Here is a 22613-nt window from a genome sequence, read left to right as displayed (position 1 = left end):
TTCTTTCACCAGGCACTACCGAGTGGATGTTCGGTCGCAAGAGGATATGACCTTTGGTGAAAGTATGTCGAGAACAAGTCTTTCGGTTTCCCGCCCAGTGTAGGATTGCTTTGGTACATCCCACTTGTCTGGATTGATCTGGATATGCTCAGGAAATGAAAATTGGTTCTTACCTGTTAATTTTCGTTCTTGTAATACCACAGATCAGTCCAGAGACCCGCCCCACGATTGCTGCCGAAAGACTGGTTTTCCTGGTATATTACACTGTATATTAAAGATGTTCTTATCAATAATTCGGTTCGATTTTTGTTGGATCAAGCGGTTGACTGGCTGTTTGGGTACTGGAGTTATGTTGGTCTCCAGTTCAAGGGTATCCAACCCTGGGGTTTTTCGGTTCACCCTATTTTAGGGGAATGCTTTCTAATCTTGGCTTGGGTACAGGTCAATACTGAGGGAGTGCAAGTGGCACTCTCATTTATGTAGCAATGCCTCAAAGTTTTTATTCTCTGCCTCCATCTGCTGGTAGGGATGCATAAACCTACTTGTCTGGACTGATCTGTGGTATTACAGGAACGAAAATTAACAGGTAAGAACCAATTTTCCTTTATACTTTTGAACTGTTACAAAATAAAGACAATTGAGATGGAACCCTAATGGAGTTTCATCTCTGCCAGATTCCAACTAGTCAGAGAAGTACAATTATTAGAATGGATTTTTCCCTCTTTGTTACCTCATTTCACGGAAGTATTTTGCTTTTTCACATATTTTTACAGGGCATTAATAAGTGTGTTTGCTAAGGGATCCGGGTTCCTTAAATATGAAAAAAATGGTAATTATCAGAGTAAATGAATTGATTTTGAGCTTTACTGCTATGACATGGCACAACTCATTTTTGATACCTCTTTAAATGTCTTAAAAGATTTCCATCCTAAATTCCAATATATAAGAATTTGTGTATGATTTTGTTTATGAATTGTTCTCTTCTCCCATCTTTTTCTAATTAACAAAATAAAGACGGCAAAACTTTCATCATTTCTGCTCTTACAAAGCAATAGAATTTAATACTTGTACTGCTAAGCCAGCTCTGATTTCTCAAATTTCATTTGTAGATAAAATCGTGCTTTGCAGCTTTGAGACATATTCATGTGTTACATCCTTTTCTGTCTTGATCAGCTCAGAATATAATTATTCCTGTTAATTGCATGGTAATTAGGATTTCCAGGTTATAGAAAATTGTATTGGTAGCAACATTAAAAAATGTTTTGATTTTTTATATTATGTTAACTCTGGATATCGGTATTGTGATTTGATGATGTAATGTCATGATAATTTCAAAATTTAATAAAATATTAAAAAAAAAAAAAAAAGAATATAATTATTCATGTCTTACCAGTAAGGTGGATTTCTATAACTCTGTGTACCTAGGCCTATTTTAAAGTGCTTTAAGAAGACCTGGGCTCCTCCAGAACATGGCAGCCAAAAATTGACAAATGTTAAGCCAAGAGATCAGGTGACCTCTATTTTGCAGGAGCTGATATGGTTGGCAAATCCAGTTTAAAATGTTGACTAAGATATTCAAATGTCTTAATGGGAGGGTACTTCCTATTTAGCAAATGTACTGACCCCCACATACCTTTTGCTCAAGTCTGTGTTCTTCATAGTAGGATGTTCTGGTGGTACCCTCATTTTCAGCAGCTAAGCATGTTTTGAATGCTGCTTTTAGTGTGATGGGGCCTAGACTCTGAAATGATATTCAACTAGATATTCAAGATGAAATTCATTATGCCACTTTCAGGAAGCAATTAAAAGTTTTTTTCTTTACCAAAGTCTTTCTGGGGTAAATCCCAGAATATAATAATTATAGTTTGGACAGCTGAGATTTTAGCTATTGAGTTAGATTGGTAGTTGATAGAGGGCTGGGTTAGGGGCATTTTATATTTGACGTTAGGGATACGGGTTCAGAGGCATTAATTATGAATGGGGTTTTGTTGGATCTGGGAGGGGACAAGTATGGACAGGATTATATATTTGTTCGTTACTTTCTTTTATGTACAATTATCTTTTAGAGATTTTTTTTTGTATACAACTCGCCTTGGGGTCCTTATGACATGTTTGTGAAAGGAAAGCAAATATAAAGAAAAAAAGAAAAGCTAAAGAACGGCTCATGATCCCAAACCCACTCCATCTGTTCTAGCTCTTGCTTCCACTGACCTCTGCTGGTCCTGCAGTGGGGAAGACACTGCAGAAGCCTTCTTCTTGCTTGAGGATGAGGATGCTTTAGGACTTGATTTTCGTTTTGGAGATTTGCTAGATTTTCTTGGTGACATCTTGGATCTAACAACCTCAGGAGAAATCTGAACAATTAAGGGTTTTTTTTGTTTTAAAGGAAAAAACAACTAGAGAAAATATAAGATCCACAACCAACAAAGTCTACTTTTCAGGCAATTTCACTTTTACCTCACAATAAATGGAAAAATTAAAAGAAAAAGATTAAAAAATATACATAAATAAAATTATGACTGCTGAAGAAAAAAATTCCTAACCAGGTTACAAAGAGCTCCCCCCCATAAAGCATTTTCCACAGGCACAGAGTGGGGAAAAGCCCTTTACAATAAGGCCCATAAAATTTATATTTAGTTTGCATTTAATAAAGGATTCAAGGTAAATATATGTCCATAAACTGAGGAATGTATATTACCAAAATATAAATCCTCAGGTTATTCAATATGTAAATCAAATTTTATAAACACACTATATTATCACCACTAGCAAAGATTAAAAGACCTTATAATAGGCTCTACCAGTGTCAAACCACTTTTATAGCTATGTAAATCATTGGTTAGTTTTAGAGGTTTTATTTGAATTTTATTTTTTTTTTAGTTTGCAGATTGCTCATGCAATCCTGCTATGCAATTGTACGAACCCCAACACAGTTCCATGTTTCGATATATAATCTGTGTCATGGTGATCTTTTCAAGGTATCCCAAATTATCTAAAATAAAACCATAAATGATGCTTACAGAGATAATGCAATTTGAATTTAAGAGATCAAATCTGTATTACACACTATTATATACAGACTGGCATTCATGTCTATTTTGGCATCAAAAATTTTAACTGGAAAAGAAATCAAAAAGAACATCCAGAATATATACAATCACACAAAGAAACTTCACCAAATCATAATAATTTTTTTTATATTAAAGAATACCAGTCAATTTCTAGATTAAGTGCATTCGGTGCCACGGAGTTAAACTAAAACTCCAATACTGTTCTCTATAATCAACTCTGTGTTCACTATCACCTCCCCGAGGTGAGGGAAGAACATGCTTAAGAACGCCCCATCACAGATCTTGAAGGAGTGTCTTGTATCAACACAGTGAGCCAACTAGGGGAGCTTGAAGTTTTTTTTGTGGTGATTCAACTCTTATGTTCGGCAACCCTGGTTTTCACTTTTCGTTTGGTTCTTGTCAATGTATGTTTTATAACATGGGTACACAATAAAGTAAACCACATAAGAATTGCAATTTGTTGTGTTGTCATGTATTACTCTCCTTCAAATGAGGGTTCTACCCATTCTTTTCCTGACAGGGTTTGAATGCAGAACCTACAGCAACCACAAGCAGTATGGGCCTTGAGGGGCTGTCTTCTCTGGATATGTGTACAGTGGCAGAAAGGATTTCGTGATGAAGTCTTTGATATTTTTCCCCAGAGTATGAGCAACTAGGGGGTAGTTAAAAAAAATGAGTGTACCTTCTGCACCTCCCAATGTTTGAAGATAATTGCTATTATTGAAGAGATATTACACAAACTAGCTCTGAGCTGGTGGTCTCTATTATCTAATAAAAGCCAAGAGTGGTCCACATTATAGGTTCTTTTGTAAGCCTTTTTAATCACTGAAAAAGGATATCCTCTAGCTAAGAAATGAGCACTCAGTTCCTAAGCTTGATAGACAAAATCAATTTTTTCTGGACATAGGTGACAAATCCAGAGGATGAAAACTTGAAAACTGCAATAAATTGTTACATTCTGATGACTTCTAATATAACAAAGGTCCAAATTGCTGCTGGTTTTTAAAGATTAGATTGTCCAGAAAAGATACGCAGTTCAAATCATGTCATTGTAAACTGCATATTCAAGTGCAAAGAATTTAGCCAAGCAATGAATGATTGTAAATGATCAAGAGCAGATCATCAAATAACACACACATCATTGATATAGCGAGTCCATAAAAAATATTGCTAAAAAAATTGGGTGTGTATAAAAACTGTTCTTTAAATGTGATGTATAGACTGGCAATGCTAGGGGTCATCATCATGCCCATTGCTGTGCCGTGATGTTGAAGGTAAAAAGTCGAGGAAGAGAAAATAATTATAGCATAATTCAAGTTCTGCCAAACAAATAAACGCAGTACGCACAAGATGTGGTCTGTCATTGGTTTCCCAAAACTTGTGTTATGATATTCAGTACTCTATCTTGGAATATGAGGAAAGGCTAAAGAAGTTAGGGCTGTTCAGTTCAGAGAATAGAAGACTGAGAGGGGATATCATAGAAGTCTACAAAATCATGAAAGGACTTGAACAAGTTAATGTAAATCAGTTACTTACTCTCTCAGACAATAGAAGGGCCAGGGGGCACTCCATGAAGTTAGCAAGTAGCTCATTTAAAACAAATCAAAGAAAATTCTTTCACTTAGCACATAGTTAAACTCTGGAATTCATTGCCAGAGGATGTGGTTTCAGCAGTTAGTGTAACTGGGTTTAAAAAAGGTTTGGATAAGTTCCTAGAGGTTAAATCCATAAACTATTACAGTAATTAATAAGCAACTGTAGCTTGTGATCTATCTAATGTTTGGGTACTTGCCAGGTACTTGTGATTTGGATTGGCCACTGTTGGAAACAGGATACTGGGCTTGATGGACCCTTGGTCTGACCCAGTATGGCATTTCTTATGTTCTTATGCAGAACAGATTTCTGGAGTCACAAAAATGACATCTTGATCTTCTAACATAATTGATTGTAGAAGATTCAATGTGTTTGGTGTCTTTTATGAAATATTGGGCTTTAGAGACTTCTGGCTTTAAGAAAACTTCTACAAAAACTAAAAGACATACCAATACAGAAGATATGGAAGTGACAATGGGCCTACCAGTAGGATTCTGTGTAGATTTGCATATCTTCAATACTGTGCGACCAAAACAAAATTAGATCAGTGTCAAGAAATATTTTAATTAAAAACGGTAAAAACCAATGCCCGACTCGGGCCGAGTTTCGCCCATAAAATGTGGGTTGCTTCAGGGGTATGTATGTAAAATAACAACGTGAAATAGAGGTGATCACTCAATGTTAAAAACAGAAAATCCTCCACAGTATCTAGTGGTGCAGCTATAGACATCAGCTTGAGCACAAAGGCTCAGCGCACAGCTTGTGAACTGATTGGCGTCTCAGCAGACCGGGAATCTACTGTATTTGTCCGCCGCTGAAGTCTTATTTAACTTTACAGTACTGAAGAGCATGAATACACAAGTCAGTGTCTCAGTATACCGGAAGTGTATACAGCGGATTACTGTGGAGGATTTTCTGTTTTTAACATTTGAATGACCTTTACCCAAGCCAAAATGGAAATGTATTCCAAAACATAACAAAACTTATCAAACATCTCATGCCGAACGAGCAGGAAGAAATAGAACCACTTACTCTGAATGATCTTTATAACCATATAAGTCAGAATGTACAACCATCACCTGAGCCAAATAAACCCAATTGAAAATCCTTCAGCTTATATCCAAAAGAAAAATCACAGATCGCACGGACTCTCCAAACCCAGGTGGGACTCTGGACTGATCTGTGGTACTACAGGAACAAAAATCCAATTTTCTTTTCCATGTATGTACCCAGATCAGTCCAGACTCCTGGGATGTAACAAAGCCTCCCCAAACCAGGTGGGACTTCGAGAATCCCACTTGAAGCATGCTTTCAACAAAGTTCCTAGACTCTGGCACCTAGACATCCAGACGATAATGCCTGGAGAAAATGTGCAATGATTTCCAAGTAGCCGCCCTACAAATTTCTTGCGGCAACACTGACATTCAGCCCAGGATGTCGCTTGCGACAGAGTCGAGTGAACTCTCTGACCCTGAGGCACCAGCCTTCCCATACAAACATATGCCGAAACCATGCCTCCTTCAACCACTGCCCTATGGTCGCTATTGAGGCCTTCTGCTCTTTCTTTGCACCACTCAAGAGAACGAAAAGATGATCGGACACTCTAAAGCTATTAGTGACCTTCAGAAACCACAACAGTGCTCGCTTTACATCCAGACACCTGAACTCCTTATCCAAAGAAACCGTCCTATCCAGATTCGGGAAGGCTGGTAACTCCAAGGACTGATTCAAGTAAAAGGACAAAACTACCTTTGGAAGAAAAGAAAGCACCGTATGCAATGAGAGACCCAAATCTGAAATCTTTAGGAAAGGATTTCTCCATGAAAGGGTTTGTAGCTCCGAAATCTGTCTAGCTGAACAAATAGCCACCAGAAAAACAACCTTTAAAGTAAGATCCTTCAAAGTCGCCCTGTGCAGCTGCTCAAACAGTGCCCCACACATCACTTTAAGAATCAAGTTTAGGCGCCACGGGGGACACAAATGTTTCACTCCTCGCAGAAAACATACCACATCAGAATGTGCAGCCAGAGGCAACCCATGCATCTTGCCTCTAAGGCACCCCAAGGTGGCCACCTGGACCCTTAAAGAGTTGAAATCCAAACCTTTTACCAAGCCCTGTTGCAAAAAAGAAAATATGGGCCACAGAAGCTTGAGTCGGATTCACGCTGTGCTCCTTGCACCAAACCTTGAACACCTTCCACACCAGCCCATGTGCCAAGGAAGTGGATTTCTTTCTTGCTTGTAAAAAGTCATAACAACATCCTCCGGCACCTCCGGCATTCTCTCAGGAACCTCCTCTCAAAATCCAAGCCGCGAGAGAAAAGTGATCCGCCTGATTCAAAAATATGGGACCCTGGCACAGCAGGGTGGGGAGATGAGGCAGACGTAGCGGGCCGTCCACTGTGAGATTGGCCATGGTTCACAGATTTAGTCAATGAGGCCATTCTGGAACTACTTGTCCCGGATGAACCTCTAATTCTTTGCAAGACCTTGCACCAGTGGCCATGGGGGGAACACATAAGGAGAATTCCCTGTGGCCACGGGAGGACTAAAGCATTAACTCCTTCTGTCCCCGTGCTCCCTTCTTCAACTGAAGAACCGCGGAGCCTTGGCATTCTTCTGCATTGCCTTGAGATTCATGCAATGGACTCCCCACCAGCAACGAATCAGGAGCATGGCTTCCTCTGACAACTCCCACTCCCCAAGATCCAGCTGACGATGACTGAGGAAGTCTGCCTGCATGATGTCCAATCCCACTATATGGAAAGTTGCCAGCATCTCCAGATGGTGCTCTGCCCAATGGACTAACTCCTGGGCTTCTTGCGCCATTGCCTGACTCTTGGTACCATCCTGCCAGTTGATGTAAGCCACCATCGTCGCATTGTCCAATAAAGCTCTCAATGGCCTGCCCTGCACAAGAGGGAGGAAGGAAGGCCTGCAACGCTAGACACACTGCTCTCTTCTCTAGACGGTTGATGCACCACGTCGTCTCCTCTGGAGACCAGTGCCCCTGCACCACTTGTGTTTGACACACAGTGGTAGTTGAAACTGTTCCGATGCCGGGTTCCACCTGGAGAGCAAGGCCAACTGACATGGCCGCATATGAGTGAACGCCCAAGGAACCAATTCCAAAGTGGAAGCCATAGTCCCAAGACCCTGCAGATAATTTATTTTATTTATTTTTAATTTTTATATACCGACATTCTTACATCAGATGTAAATCATACCGGTTTACATTAAACAGAAAAGCAGGAAATACATTTCCATAGTCTAATACAATGAACATTTCTAATTAAAATTGTTAACAAGCGAAAAGAAAAGGTAAAAACTTGGAATAAAGGTTAAATAACAGAAAAAATAAAAGATTTTTTTTTTTTTTTTACAAGAAGCACAAAGGGTTGCATGAAGGGGTACACAAAGGGGAGAGCCCCTTTGTCGCGCCCCTTCGGCACGCGGCGCCTGGTGGTGAGGTGCTTTTCAACTGCCGAATCTCTCAATGACGTCGGGGTGGGGGCGTGGTCTCCCGATCTCCCTCTCAATCTTACATTCATTTCCTCTCAACTCCCGATGTTCGTTTCGCTTCTCTTTTTTTTTTTCTCAGACCTGGGAACCGCACAGTTTATTAATCTGCCAATCTGTCCCTGGATCTTGACAATCCGCTCCTCGGTTAGAAAATCTTTCCCAAGACTGGTGTCGAAGCGTGTTCCCAGGAATTCCAGAACCTGAGACTGCACCAGCTGGCTCTTAGGAAAATTCACAACCCAGTCCAAGGACCATAAGTGCTGCAGCATGATAGCCACCGCCCGATGACAAAGATCCTCTGACTTTGCTCGAATCAACCAGTCATCCAGATACGGGTGAACCAGGACACCCTCCTGCCAAAGAGCTGCTGCCACTATGACTATCATCTTTGTAAAGGTCCTCAGTGCTGTTACCAACTTAAAAGGCATGGTACAAAAATGAAAATGATCTCCAAGGATCATGAACCTGAGAAACCTTTGATGATACGGGTGAATTGGAAGCCAAAAATTCCCCTTTGCGCACTGCAGCAATCATCAACCTCAAAGTTTCCATCCGAAAATGAGTTACCTTGAGCGCCACATTCACCTTCTTTAAATCCAGAATAGTCTGAAAAGTACCTGCCTGTTCCCTGCTCCTCAACCAGTACTGGAACAATGGCTTCTAACAGATGTAGGTGACTGACAAGTTTCTCGAACCACACGTCTTTTCTGCTCATAAGCGCAAGGGGACCTTATGAACAAATCTTTTAATGGACGTGAAAATTCTAAAGTGGAACCATGCTCTATCACACTTAGGACCCAATGATCCGATGTGATCTTGGCCCACTCCTCGAGAAAAAAAGTGTTAACCAATCTGCGATTCTTGGAACAGAGGAGCGGGCAAGCCTCGCTTCACTGGGAGGACGTAGAACCGGAGGCCCCCTGACCTGTACCATTTCTGGTTGGTCTCCGGCCTCGAAAGGACTGATTCCAAGACTGTTGCCTCCCGGCACCTTGTCTGTCCTCCTCCCAGCCGACAAGACTGCCAGGAATGGCGGTTCAACCAGAAATGAGCCTGTGCGGAAGAGAAACCTCTGCTGACCTTCGGCTTGCCCTCTGGCAGCTTGTGTCCTTTGGTCTCTCTGAGAAGCTTCACTAGCTCCTCCAAGTCCTCACCAAAAAGCAGCTTCTCCTTAAAGGGAAGCAACCCAGTTGAGACTTAGACCAAACATCTGCAGACCAGTTGCTTAACCACAGCAGCCTTCTTGAGGTGTACCTCCAGCTTCCTATCCTGCATTTCCTTAATCGCCGCTGATCCCGCCTCCGGAATTGATGTCTTCTTCATCACTGCCGAAACAGAAGCATCCAACTTTGGCATTCGCAAAAGATCCAAACTGTCTTCCAGCAATGGATACAGCTTCTCCATGGCTCTACCAACCTTCAAACCTGTATCTGGAGTCCCCCATTCCTGAAGCACTAACTCCTTCACTGACTTGTGGAAGGGGAATGTTTTTGCTGGATCCCTCAAACCCTGCATGACTGAATCCACTCCCTTGTGGTCCGAATCAGCATGGGGTTCTTTAATACCCAGTTCCTTTGGGACACATGGTATTAAGGGCCACAATTCCTCCTGGCGAAAAAGACGGGCCACCTTGGGATCATCTCCCTCCACAGAGGGTGCTTTATCCTGAGCATCATCAAGGTCCGCACTATCCAAATGAGGATCCAGCCCTGATGGATCTCCAGCCAGAGGAGCATCATTCTCAGAGCTATCATCTGCATTCCCTGAATGCAACTGTCATGCCAGCACTCTCCGAAGTCTGGTCACCCCAACAGATCAAGCCAAACGAGTCCTCTTGGCCGGAACTGGCTCCTGCAGGTCCACTGACTTGGGAAGGAGATATCCAGCCACCCTTCTTGCCAAAAAAAGCCTTATGCATAAGCTGAACAAAATCCAGGGAAAAATCTCCTGAGTTATCTGGATCCTGCTCCAGGAGGGCTTCCTCCTCCTTCTCCCCCAGCAGAGGATCCCGGGACCCTCAGAGCTCTGAGGGTCTTCAATCTGCCAACGACAGTGGCAGGGCACAATTCTTGCAGGCCCTGTCAGACGCTGCAGCAAAAGAAGATAAAATGGCCACCATTCCTGCCAAAATTAGGACAACAAGCTTCTCTGCTCCCCCCGCACTCTCCGCAGAGGACTGCTGCCTGTCCGAGGCTCCCTTAGCGCTCCCCGAGCTGCATTCTCCCCCAGAGACACAGCAGGAGCAAGTGCCAGCCAGAGAAAGGAGCACCCTTCTCTCTCCACACGCCATGTACTGCCCGCCACACGGCATGGCTGTGAATTTACTTTTTTTTTTTTTTTTTTTTTTTTTAAATCGCCACACCAGCTCGCCTGCACCTAGCGCCGTAAAAACCAGCCTCAAATGTGCCTAATGTCCCCAAAGCGGTACACCGTGAACACCGGCTGAAGCACATGACCGGCACAACAAAAAGAAAATAATAAGGTCTGCTACAATTTTAGTTTAGGTTTTTGTTTTGTTTGTTTTTGTTTTGTTTGTTTTGTAACTTTATACAAAGTTAGCGGCTGCAAGCTCCAGCGTTCCACCTGTAGGAGGGAGGAGAAAAGAACTTGCCCCACCAGCTATCTCCCCCCTCAGCGGATCAAGGATCCAGACAGACCCAGGGGCTCCCAACCCCTCCTGCTCGTCTGCTCCTCTACCTGAAAGGATGGCCCCACCAGTACCTAACAACCTTCAGGGAGGGTTAAAAAGCCATCCAAACCCTAAACTGCCTCTGAATCTCTCTAACTTTTCTGCTTTTTTTTTTTGTTTTAATCATCTTCTCAGACTGCAGATTTTGCATGACCTTCCATCTGCTGGAGATGGAGAAATACTGAAGGACTGCAGGTGGCACACCAACTTAAGTGACCTTGTCAGTAAAACTTTCTCTTTCTCCATTTGGTGGAAGGGAGGCAAAACCCAGGAGTCTGGACTAATCTGGGTACGTACAGGGAACTTGGTCTTGGATTACAATTGTGCCATCTTTATCCATCGGTTTTATAAACAATTTAAAAAAGGGCTTACAAAGAGCTATAATGCGAACCGATCTTGTCTTTTATTAGATAATAAAGAAACCACCAGCTCAGAGCTAGTTTGTGTAATTCGCTATTCTAATATCTCCTCAATAATAGCGATTACCTTCAAACACTGGGAGGTGCTGAAGGTACACTACATTTTTGTGAACTACCCCCTAGTTGCTTCTACATGAGGAAACAATATCAAACACCACATTGTGAAATCCTTTCTGCCACTGTACACATATCCAGAGATGATACCCCTCCAGGTCATACAGCTTGTGATTACTGTATGTTCTGCATTCAAACCCTATTGAGAAAAGAATGGTTAGGACCCTCATCCAGGAGGAGAGTTATACATTACAGCATAACAAATTGCAATTCTAATGTGGTTTACTTTATTGTATACCCATGTGATAAAACATACATTGGCAAGAACCAAACGAAAAGTGAAAACCAGAGTTGCAGAACATAAGAGTTGAATCACCAAAAAAAACTTCAAGCTCCCCTAGTGGCTCACTGTGTTGATACAAGACACTCCTTCAAGATCTGCGATGGGGCGTTCTTGAGCATATTCTTCCCTCACCACAGGGAGGTGATCATGAACACAGAGTTGATTATAGAGAACAGTACTGGATTTTGTTTAAACACCTTGACACTGAATAAACAATGTAGAAATTGATTGGTATTCTTTACACACAAAAAAACCAATTATGATTTGGTAAAGTTTCTTAGTATTACATTTGTGTGAATGTATATATACTGAATAAAGATCTTTTTTTTTTTTTACTAAATCAAATTCAGTCAATACTTGCTTGAGCTTGCCCCCCAAGAAAAGAAGCAAGGAAGAAACCCTGTACGGGAAGGGCAAGCTAACAGGGAACCGCAGGGTGAGCTGTCTGGCATCTGCTGGAGACAGACAAATCGTTTTTTTACTCTTTCGGATAATAGAAAGACTAGGGGGCACTCCATGAAGTTAGCATGTGACACATTTAAAACTAATCGGAGAAAGTTCTTTTTCACTCAACGCACAATTAAACTCTGGAATTTGTTGCCAGAGGATGTGGTTAGTGCAGTTAGTATAGCTGTGTTTAAAAAAGGATTGGATAAGTTCTTGGACGAGAAGTCCATTACCTGCTATTAATTAAGTTGACTTAGATAATAACCACCGCTATTACTAGCAATGGTAACATGGAATAGACTTAGATTTTGGGTACTTGCCAGGTTCTTATGGCCTGGATTGGCCACTGTTGGAAACAGGATGCTGGGCTTGGTGGACCCTTGGTCTGACCCAGTATGGCATGTTCTTAAATAGTGAAGGGCTGCAGGGTAGGCTCAGTCCTGATATAGGATACCCTTTCAGTTTTCATCTGTCTCCATCTGCTGGACAGGAGGCTCAACCCATGGTCCTGACTGATCCGAGTACATACAGGAAAGTGTGAATGTATATATACTGGGCATTCTTTTTGATGTCTTTTCTGGTTAAAATTTCTGGTGCCATAACAGGCATGAGTAAGACAGATTTGGTCTCAAATTCAAATTGCATTATCTCTTTAAACATTATTAATGGTTTAATTTTAAATAATTTGGGATAATGTAAAAAGATCCCTGCCACCCCCTAACGCAGATTGCATATCGAAACAACCAACCATGTTAGGATTCCTATAATTGCATAGTGGGAGTGCATGAACATCAGAGCAACAGAAGATAAGTTCCTGCATTTATCTGCAAACTAAAAAACAAAAAATTCAAATAAAACCTCTAAAACTAACCAATGACTATTTACAAAGCTAGAAAAGCAGTTTTACACTGGAAGAGTCTATAATGAGTTCCTGAACATACCCAGATCAGTTCAGACAAGTGGGTTTTGCATCACTACCAGTAGATGGAGTCACAGAACAAAACTTTGAAGCACTGCTACATAACTGAGTGTGCCACCTACAGTCTTCACAGTATTTCTCTGACTGCAGCAGATGGTAGAGGTACAAACCTGCAGTCTACTTTAAAAAAAGAAAAGGAAAAAAAAGAGATAAAGAGTTAGGTGTTAGGTCAGAAAAAGACAGAAGCTCCCTGAGGTGTTAGGCGCCTTCGTGGGCCATCCCTCAGGTGGAGCCAGGCGACCGGGGGGAGGGTTGGATACTCCTGGCTGGGCTTCGTCCGCATCGTGCTCAGACAGTCACGGAACTGTGTCCCTCGACCCTCCCCTCTCTGGTAACACTGGTGCTGCCAGGGAAGTATTTTAGTCATTTAAGTTTTCTTTTAAAAAAAAAAAAAAAGTACGATAGCAGCAGGGAAGGCTGTCTTGGGCTCGACAGTGCTGGGACTGGAAGGCAGGAGCTGTCGGTCTGTGCTGGGAAGAGGGAATGTTGTTTTCGCTGGTGTGCCGACAGCTCGAGGACCCGGGTGAGTGCAACGACAGGCACAGGTTTGGGGGGGGGGGGGGCCCGCGGGGGCACCCATAGTTTTCCCTCACGGCATCGGAGGGCTGGCAGTGAACGACTGGCTATATGACCACGGGCCTGCTATCATGCTGGCAGAAGCGGGCTTCGGCGCAGCAGCAGTCGCGAGGGCTTGGTGGTTTGCGCACGCTTCGCAGACTCCATGTGTGCAGCCTAGCTGCATAGTGCACTGCATGGCAGATGTGAGCCGAAATGGCACCAAAGCAGAAAATGACGGCGTGCCGTGCTTGTGGCCTGAATGCGGTGCAGCCGGACACTCAGTCCCTCTTGTGTGTTGTGGTTCGGACAGGACGATTCCTCAGCAGGGGGCCTCAGAGGGAAACAAGGCCTTCGTTCGGCCAGGCCCAGGTTAGGGGGATCAGAGGTTCCCCAAGTAGTGGCTGACCCCACAGAAGATGGGGACCAGGAGATTTAGGCCACAAGAGGCAGTGTCTCCCCTCCACCCCTTTCCCCGTAGAGGCAGGGAGCCCCTGATGAGGAGAGAGATTCGGATGTCAGCCCCTCGAAAAAGGGAACAGTATGATCCAGGGGATTTTTTCCCCAGAGTTTGTGCTTTTCATGCATAAAGACTTCCTTGTCAGGAAGGGCACAGGGGGTGCCGCTGAGTCCTGCTGGTAAAAAGTCCAGGATGGCCTCAGAGGGGTCCAGAGATACCCTGATGTGCCTGAGGTCACATCGAGCAGAAGCGGATGGGTCTCCCAGGGATGGTGATGATTTGGATGAGCCGCAGGAGGACTTGTTTGATCAACATGGGGTGGATCCGGATGGGGTGCCAACCCCTGATGTGGGCCCTGATTGCACCAAGGATGACCGTGACCTGGATGAGTTTCCTGTACCTGAAGGGGGAAGACACGAGAGTGGTGCGTTTGTTCAAGCGAGAGGAGCTGCAGCCCCTTATTCCCCAGGTTCTGGAGGATTTGGGCGTGAAGGTGGCTCAGGAGGAGTCGGACAGTGAGGGTGTTAACTCAGTCCTGGATGGGCTAAAAAGTCAGGCAAGCGCCTTTCCTTTACGAAAAAGATCCGGAAGTTGGTTCACCGGGAGTGGGACTTCTCGGATGCAGGTCTGAAGGTGGGCAGAGCGATGACTAAACTTTACCCCTTGATGGAAGAAGCTTTGGACCTCCTGAAGGTGCCAAAGGTGGATGTGGCAGTATCAGCCGTTACCAAGAAGACAACCATCCCCATGGCGGAGGCAACTATGTTGAAGTATGTGCAGGACCTCAAGCTGGAGATTCAGCTAAAACGGATGTTTGATGTCTCCGCATTGAGTCTTTGAGCTGCCGTTTGTGCCAGTTTGATGCAGAGGGCTTGTCTGTGTTGAGTGCAGAAGACTCTGGATTGTATGATGTCAGGAGATGGCAGTCCATTGCAGGCAGCCCACCTGGAGGCCAGGGTCGCTCATATGGCAGATGCAATGTATGATTTGGTGTGTACTTCAGCTAGGAGCATGATTTCAGCAGTGGCGACCCATAGACTTCTGTGGTTGTGCAATTGGTCAGGATTTGTCATCCAAGGCCCAGCTCTGTAACCTCCCATTAAAGGAGAAGCTCCTGTTTGGGGAGGATTTGGATCAGTTGTTGAAGGTGATGGGGGTGTCGAAGGGGAATAGATTGTCAAAGGACAAGAGGCCCAGTAGGAAGGTTTTTCCAGCTCATGCACCATTTTTGGTCCAGCAAGTCCTCTTCTGGCGCCTTGGCAAAGCAGGGCAGCGGGCATCAGCAGTTCTTTCATGAAGCCTACAGGTTGGCTAGAGATGGGGCCAGTCAGGGCACTGGAGGAAAGTCAGCGCAATGAAGCTAGAGTTCTCCACTCCTAAGTAGGAAGCAGATTTTCCAGCTTTTACGAGGAGTGGGTAAAGATTACCTCGAACAGTTGGGTCGTGGAGGTGGTGAGAGAGGGCTACGATCTAGAATTTTTCTGACCAGTAAGGGAAGCCTTTGTGGAGTCCCATGTGGTCTCTCGCAACAAATGAGAGGTGGTGTGGGGGAATCTGCAAAGGTTGCTCACTCTAAAAGCCATAGTCCCAGTCCTGCTTGCAGAACAAAGGCAGGGAAGATATTCCATTTACTTTGTGGTTCCCAAGAAGGAGGGCACGTTTCGTCCTATTCTCAATTTACAGAAGGTGAACTGGGCCCTTTGGGTTCCGCGTTTTCAGATGGAGACACTGTGCACTACAATGACAGCTGTTACATAAGAACATGCCATACTGAGTCAGACCAAGGGTCCATCAAGCCCAGCATCCTGTTTCCAATAGTGGCCAATCCAGGCCATAAGAACCTGGCAAGTACCCAATAACTAAGTTTATTCCATGTTACCGTTCCTAGTAATAGCAGTGGCTATTTTCTAAGTCAACTTAATTAATAGCAGGTAATGGACTTCTCCTCCAAGAACTTATCCAATCCTTTTTTAAACACAGCTATACTAACTGCTCGCAAAGGAAAGTTCCTAGCATCTCTGGATCTGACAGAGGCATACTTGCACATTCCTATTTGAAAGGAACATCAGAATTTTCTTTGTTTCATGGTGTTGGGTCAACATTTTCAGTTCCAGGCTCTTCCTTTTGGTCTGGCGATGGTGCCATGCACATTCACCAAAGTGATAGTGGTGGCAGCGGCCCTTTGCAAGGAAGGGATTTTGGTACATCCATACCTGGACGATTGGCTCATTCAAGCGAAGTCAGAGGAGGAATGCGAGAGGTCGCTTCAGAGAGTGACGAACACATTACAGTCACTGGGTTGGATTACAAATGTGAATATAGAAAACCATGTCAACAAGACGATCTAATAGATCTTATGTCAAACGCCCTGAATAACTTAGACCTAACAAACAATGACAATGCCACTAATTCATGGAATTTACTTACTAATTATATAGCTGACTCCTGCTGTCCTACAATTAAAAAAGAAATAAAGTACAATAAAAAACATAGAACCCCCCTGGTACACAACAGAGCTTAAATTAATGAAACGTTCCCTTAGGAACGCAGAAAAAAAAATGGCGGAACAATCCTACCCCAACATCGCTGAGTCACTATACGCTCACTAAATATAAATCTACCACTAATAAGTCTAAGCGAGATTATTACGCAAACAAAATTTATGACTACCAATATAATCAGAGAGCATTATTTTCCTATGTAGCGGAATTAACCCCGAACACAATACCGCATGTAAATACTGAAAGTGCAATGAGATTGCAAATTTCTTTAGAGATAAAACATTAAATCTTTTAAAAAATATTTGCATACCTGACACCTCCAAGATAACATTACCAACTAATTTAGAGATTGCATGGTCCACTTTTGATAATATCTCAACTGAAATAGAGATCCTTATTAAAAAAAAAAAAAAAAAAGAACCCCGCCAGTCATCGCTTAGATGCCATACCCATCAAATCGCTAAAGATGATACCCAATTTAATTGCAAAACCCTTAGCTGACATTATTAATCTCTCCTTAAACCAAGGTAGTGTTCCTGATATTTTAAAATGTACCATAGTTAAACCAATTGTAAAAAAAAACCCTCAAGCAAACTCATCCAACCCCTCTAATTTTAGGCCCATTTCTAACTTGCCATTTCTTTCCAAAATTTTGGAAAAAGTTGTCAAACAGATTACAGAGCATTTAGATACTCACAATATTCTCCATCCTTCTCAATTTGGATTTCGAAAATTTTTTAGCACAGAGCTCGTCTCCCTCTTGGACACTGTCCTGAGAGGCTTAAACAATGGTCAAACTTATCTATAAGTAATTCTTGATATATCTGCAGCGTTTGACCCAGTTAATCATAACACCTTGCTTGACAGATTAAGGGAAATAGATATAATAGATATCACAATCTGGTGGTTTGAATCATTATTTGGCAAACAGATCTTACAAGATCAAAATAAATGACAAAGGATCAGAACAAATTAATTTAGTGCATGGTGTCCCCTAAGGATCTTCATTATCCTCAACTCTTTTTAATATTTATATGCTTCCATTGTGCAAGCTTTTAGCAGGTCTAGGACTTACTCATTTTATCTATGCAGCTGATGTACAGATTTTAATTCCGATTACAAAGTCTATCGAATCCACTTTAAAACTCTTGGAAATGTATCTCTCTGCAATAAACCAATTATTAGTGCAAATGAGCCTCTCTCTTAATTCAAACAAAACTTCTCATAATCTGCCATAAAATGAACAAACTACTCGAGGTAGAAGTATTGAAAAATGCTAAAAGATACCCAATCTCATACGAAGTCAAAGACCTTGGAATCTTGCTTGATAGTGAAATGAACTTAAAAAGGTGGATAAATAATATAATCAAAGATGGATATTTTAAACTAAATGTTTTAAAAAGATTAAGACCCCATATACATAAACAAGATTTCAGAACAGTGCTGCAAGCTCTCATCTTCTCAAAATCTGACTACAAGGGCGGTCCGGCGGGCCCTGGAAGTGTTCCTGCCCCTGGTCCGGGGGCGGATGGTACATGTGTTCTCAGACAACGCGAAAGCGGTGGTGTACATCAATTGGCAAGGCGGTATGAATAGTTATACGGTTGCACTGGAAGCTCGGCGATTGTTTGCATGGGTGGAACACAATCTCGAAGGCCTGGCGGAGTCGCATGTAGCAGGAGTAGACAATGTGCAGGTGGATTTCCTCAGCAGATAACAGTTGGATCCGGAAGAATGGGAGTTGACCCCGAGGCTTGTAGTCACATCTGTGCCAGGTGGGGCGTTCCCCAGCTGGATCTTATGGCGACGCGAGTCAACTCAAAGACAGAGAGATTTTTCAGTTGATGAAAAGAAGTCAGCTCGGTGGGCCTCGATGCTCTGGTGTGCCCTTGAATGACAGGAATTCTGCTGTATGTGTTCCCTCCGTGGCCTTTCATCAGTCGGATCCAGAGGAACATACAGATGTATCCCAAAAGTGTGGTGCTGGTGGCTCCAGAGTGGCCGCGTCAGCCATGGTTTGCAGATCTGGTGCAGCTCGCAGTAGAGGGACCCCTCAGAATAGCTCATCTCTCAGGGTTGCTGCATCAGGGGTCCATATTCTCGGATCAGGAGGATCACTTCTGTCTCACATCCTGGCTTTTGAGAGGCGAAGACTGCATCTGAAGGGATATTCTGAGGTCATTTCCACACTTCTGCAGGCTTGGAGAGCTTTCAAAGTATGGTATCTTCAGTGGCAGTTGGACCCCCTAGCAGTGGATGTTCCCCATATATTGGAATTCTTGCAGTAGGGGTTGTCCAAGGGTTTAGCTTACAGCTCACTTCATGTGCAGATTTCTACATTGGGTTCACTCAGGGGCAAGTGTCTTGGTCGGACACTTGCTGCTCATCCGGACATAATCAAGTTTTTGAAGGGGGTTAAGCATTTGCGCCCTCCGGTTCGAAGGATTTGCCCGATTGGAGTCTAAATCTAGTTAGTCGGGTCCTTTGTGGAGCCCCATTTGAGCCTTTGAAGAGAGCAACCCTGAAGGATTTGACACTGAAGGCGGTGTTTCTGGTGGCTATTTGTTCTGCTAGGCAGATTTCGGAGCTGCAGGCCCTATCTTGTAGGGATCCATTTTTGCAGATTTATAGTGACAGGGTTTCATTGCACACGATGCCTTCCTTTTTGCCAAAAATGGTGTCTTCCTTTCATGTCAATCAGACTGTGTAGCTACCGGGATTCCTGGAGTAGTCGAGAGATTCCCCACAGGATAGTTGGATGTGCGGCGGATACTGTTACGTTATTTAGAGGTTATGATTTTCACTGGTCAGATCATCTCTTTGTCTTGTATGGCAGAATGAACAAAGGGGACAAAGCCTTTAAGGCTACCAATTCTTGTTGGCTGAAGGAGGCAATTTGTTCAGCTGTAAAGGTCGCCAGATTCTTGTGGGTTTGAGAGTGCATTCCACAAGGGCACAGACAGCATCCTGAGCTGAGTGTCAGCTCCTGTCTCCCAAAGAGGGCTGCAGTGTGGTCCTCGAATCATACTTTCACCAGACATTACCGTTTAGAAGTAAGGGTGCAAGACGAGGTGTTCCTTTGGTGAGAGTGGTCTGCATGTGGGTCTTTCGGGTTCCTGCCCAGGTTAGGGTTGCTTGGGTACATCCCACTTGTCTGGTCTGATCTGAGTATGTTTATTTATTTAAAACTTTTCTATACCGACATTCATTGCCATATCACATCGGTTTACATGGAACAGGTATAAATTAACATTGGAAAAGGAAAGAGAAATTATATGGAACAGGGTGTTAAAGGAACTTGGCTGTTAAAGGGAGGCAGTAAAGCGAAGTCTGGAAGACAGTAACAAAGTGTTAATTAAACTTAAGGCATAAATAAACTAGGTGGTTAGGAGAAATAAAGGGCAGGGGGAAGGGGCTAAGGGGGGTAGGGAAAGAGGGGGTTGAGTATGGGGAGGAAAATACCGGTAGTACTGAGGCAAGTACAATTGGGAGGAAGGAGGAAGTATGTACAATGGCAAGTGCAGTGGAGGTGGAGGGATGTGATTATGAAAAGGCTTGTTTGAACAGCCAGGTTTTTTGTTTTTTTTCTTAAAGGTCTGGGTGCAGTGTTCTTGGCGTAGGTCGGGGGGGGGGGGGGGCATATAGTTTAGGAAAGGAAAATAGATCATCTGCTTATTTTCATTCCTGTAATACCACAGACCAGTCCAGAGAACCACACCTTCAATGCCGAAAGACTGAATTTCCTGCCAAGATGATACTCAAGTTTTACCGTAAAAAAAACAAACCAAGAGGAATTCTTTTTGAGCAGGATCTACGGTGTTCCAGTTTCAGTGTTTTTGTTTGTGGACGAGTGAAGTCTTCAGTTTTGGGGGTTTCCAGCCCTTTAGATCTATTCACCTATGCGAGGGGTTTTAAAATATATCTTCGCTTGGGTACCGGTCAATACTGAGGGGATTGCAGGTGGCACTTTCAGTTATGTAGCAGTGACTCAAAGGTTTGTTCTCAGACTCCATCTGCTGGTAGGGTTGCAAAACCCACTTGTCTGGACTGATCGGTAGTATTACAGGAAAGAAAAATTAGCAGATAAGAACCAATTTTCCTGTCTTTTGATCCCTGCTAATGGGGATAATGCAGTGTTTATAACATTTAATTTACATAGTGAATAACCTGAGGATTTACATTTTGGAATCATAGAGGCCAATCTTATAAGATTTGTGGTAAAAATTACTGAAAATTAGCACAGATTTTTTTTAAACTACCATTATAAAGTTTAACTTTACTTACAATGTAATGAGAGTTATTATGTACAGTGGTTAAAAAAAATGTCTACACTAAAACAAAACATGAGATGAAAATGGTACTAAAGCAAAATATGTCCTAGAATGGTTATTAACTTTCTATCATTTTTTTACATCAGTAGTTAACTTACACCTCTAGACCCTGTGGGGTGAGGGGGAAGGGAGAGGGGACTCAGAGGTTTAATAGTCTGGAATTCTAAACCTGGAACAAGGGTCCTCCACCTTGGGATCCCTGGACTGCCCTGGAACCAACATCCCATGGTCTGGTGGGAATTATTTCCAGGCCTCAGGCCTGGGTGTCCCTGTTTTCAGGGTTTCCAAGAGTTCCCAGGCCTGACAGGACACCCAGACCTGAGGATCTAGGGGCCTTTGGAACCCACAGATCACCCACTCAGGACTCCTAGGTCCAAAGTTCCCCAACTTGGGAATCCCTGGTCTATGGTTAATATTTTAACTTTAAATTTACTTCCAATACAAGTAAATGGAAGTTTAAACTTTATTCCACATCAGATCTTGAAGTAAAAATTTTGCATTAAAATGGTAGTAAAAAAAAAGCTCATTTTTGGTACTATTCTCTGCTTTGGGTAGCAGTTAGCACAGCTGGGATTAAATCAAAGGTTTGGACAAGTTCCTGGAGACGTCCATAAACTATTAACCAAGTAAACTTGGGGAACAGCCACTACTTATCACTGTGCAATAGCAGCATGGGATTTAATGTTTGGGATCTTGCCAGGAACTTGTCTTCTGGATTGACCACTAATGAAAACAGGATACTGCACTTGATGGACCTTCAGTCTGACTCAGTATAGCAATTCTTATGTTCCTAATACCTAATTCAGTCATTAACATGCTATGAAAAGTAAGATAAAATTGAGTTTGCTTTTTTACTATCATTTTAATGTACATTTTTGTTGCATTAAAACCTTGGTTAAATCAGTGGTTATTTTAAATAAAAGAAGTGCATAAAAACATTAGAAAAAAAGTGCACAAAGCTTAGCAAATTTCATTACACTGGCCCCATAAGAAGGTATCTACTATATCATCGCACAGTATCCATCAGCAGGAAAAGTGATGTTTGCTGTATGTACCCAGATCAATCCAGACTCCTGAGTTTTGCCTCCCTTCCAGTAAGTAGATGGAGACTGAGAAAGTTTCACAGACACAGCCTCTTAACCCGGTGTGCCACCTGCAGCTCTTCAGTATTACCTTTTGTGCGAAAAAGGGTCAGAAAGCATTGAAGACCATGATTGCACGGTGGTTGAAGAATGCTATTGGGTCCGCATATATCTGTCGTGGTCGTCCTATCCTGAAGGAGGTTAAGGGCTCATTCTACCCGTTCCCAGGAAGCCTCCTGGGCAGAATGCCAACTGGTGTTACCGCAAGAGATTTGCAAGACAGCTAACTTGGAAGCCTTTACATACTTTTGCCAGGCACTAATGATTGGACGTCTGAGCTCCAAATGTTGACAGCTTTGGTGAAAGTGTTCTTCGAGCGGGACTCTTGCAGTTCCAACCCGGTTAGGGAAGCTTTGGTACATCCCAGGAGTCTGGACTGATCTGGATACGTACAGAGAAAGGAAAATTGGTTCTTACCTGCTAATTTTCGTTCCTGTAGTACCACAGATCAGTCCAAAATCCCAACCAGAGGTGGAAGAAATGTTAGAGAGTCCGCTCGATCTGTTT

The 22613-nt window shown here is 43.0% G+C and overlaps 1 protein-coding gene across 4 annotated transcripts in view; it reads right to left on the bottom strand.

The window, feature by feature from the left end:
* ZC3H13 (zinc finger CCCH-type containing 13) overlaps positions 1–22613 on the bottom strand; it is a 230261-nt gene that overhangs the window by 152238 nt on the left and 55410 nt on the right. For all 4 annotated transcript variants that reach the window (XM_029602891.1, XM_029602893.1, XM_029602890.1 and 1 more), the window contains exon 7: positions 2212–2354. In XM_029602891.1, coding sequence (XP_029458751.1) covers positions 2212–2354 — 143 coding nt within the window. The remainder of the gene's footprint in view (positions 1–2211; positions 2355–22613) is intronic.

The sequence above is a fragment of the Rhinatrema bivittatum genome, chromosome 5 (genome assembly GCF_901001135.1).
Source record: "Rhinatrema bivittatum chromosome 5, aRhiBiv1.1, whole genome shotgun sequence".
Taxonomy (NCBI): Eukaryota; Metazoa; Chordata; class Amphibia; order Gymnophiona; family Rhinatrematidae; genus Rhinatrema; species Rhinatrema bivittatum.
Note: the sequence above shows the minus strand (reverse complement) of the source record. Positions and strands in the feature narration are given on the sequence as shown.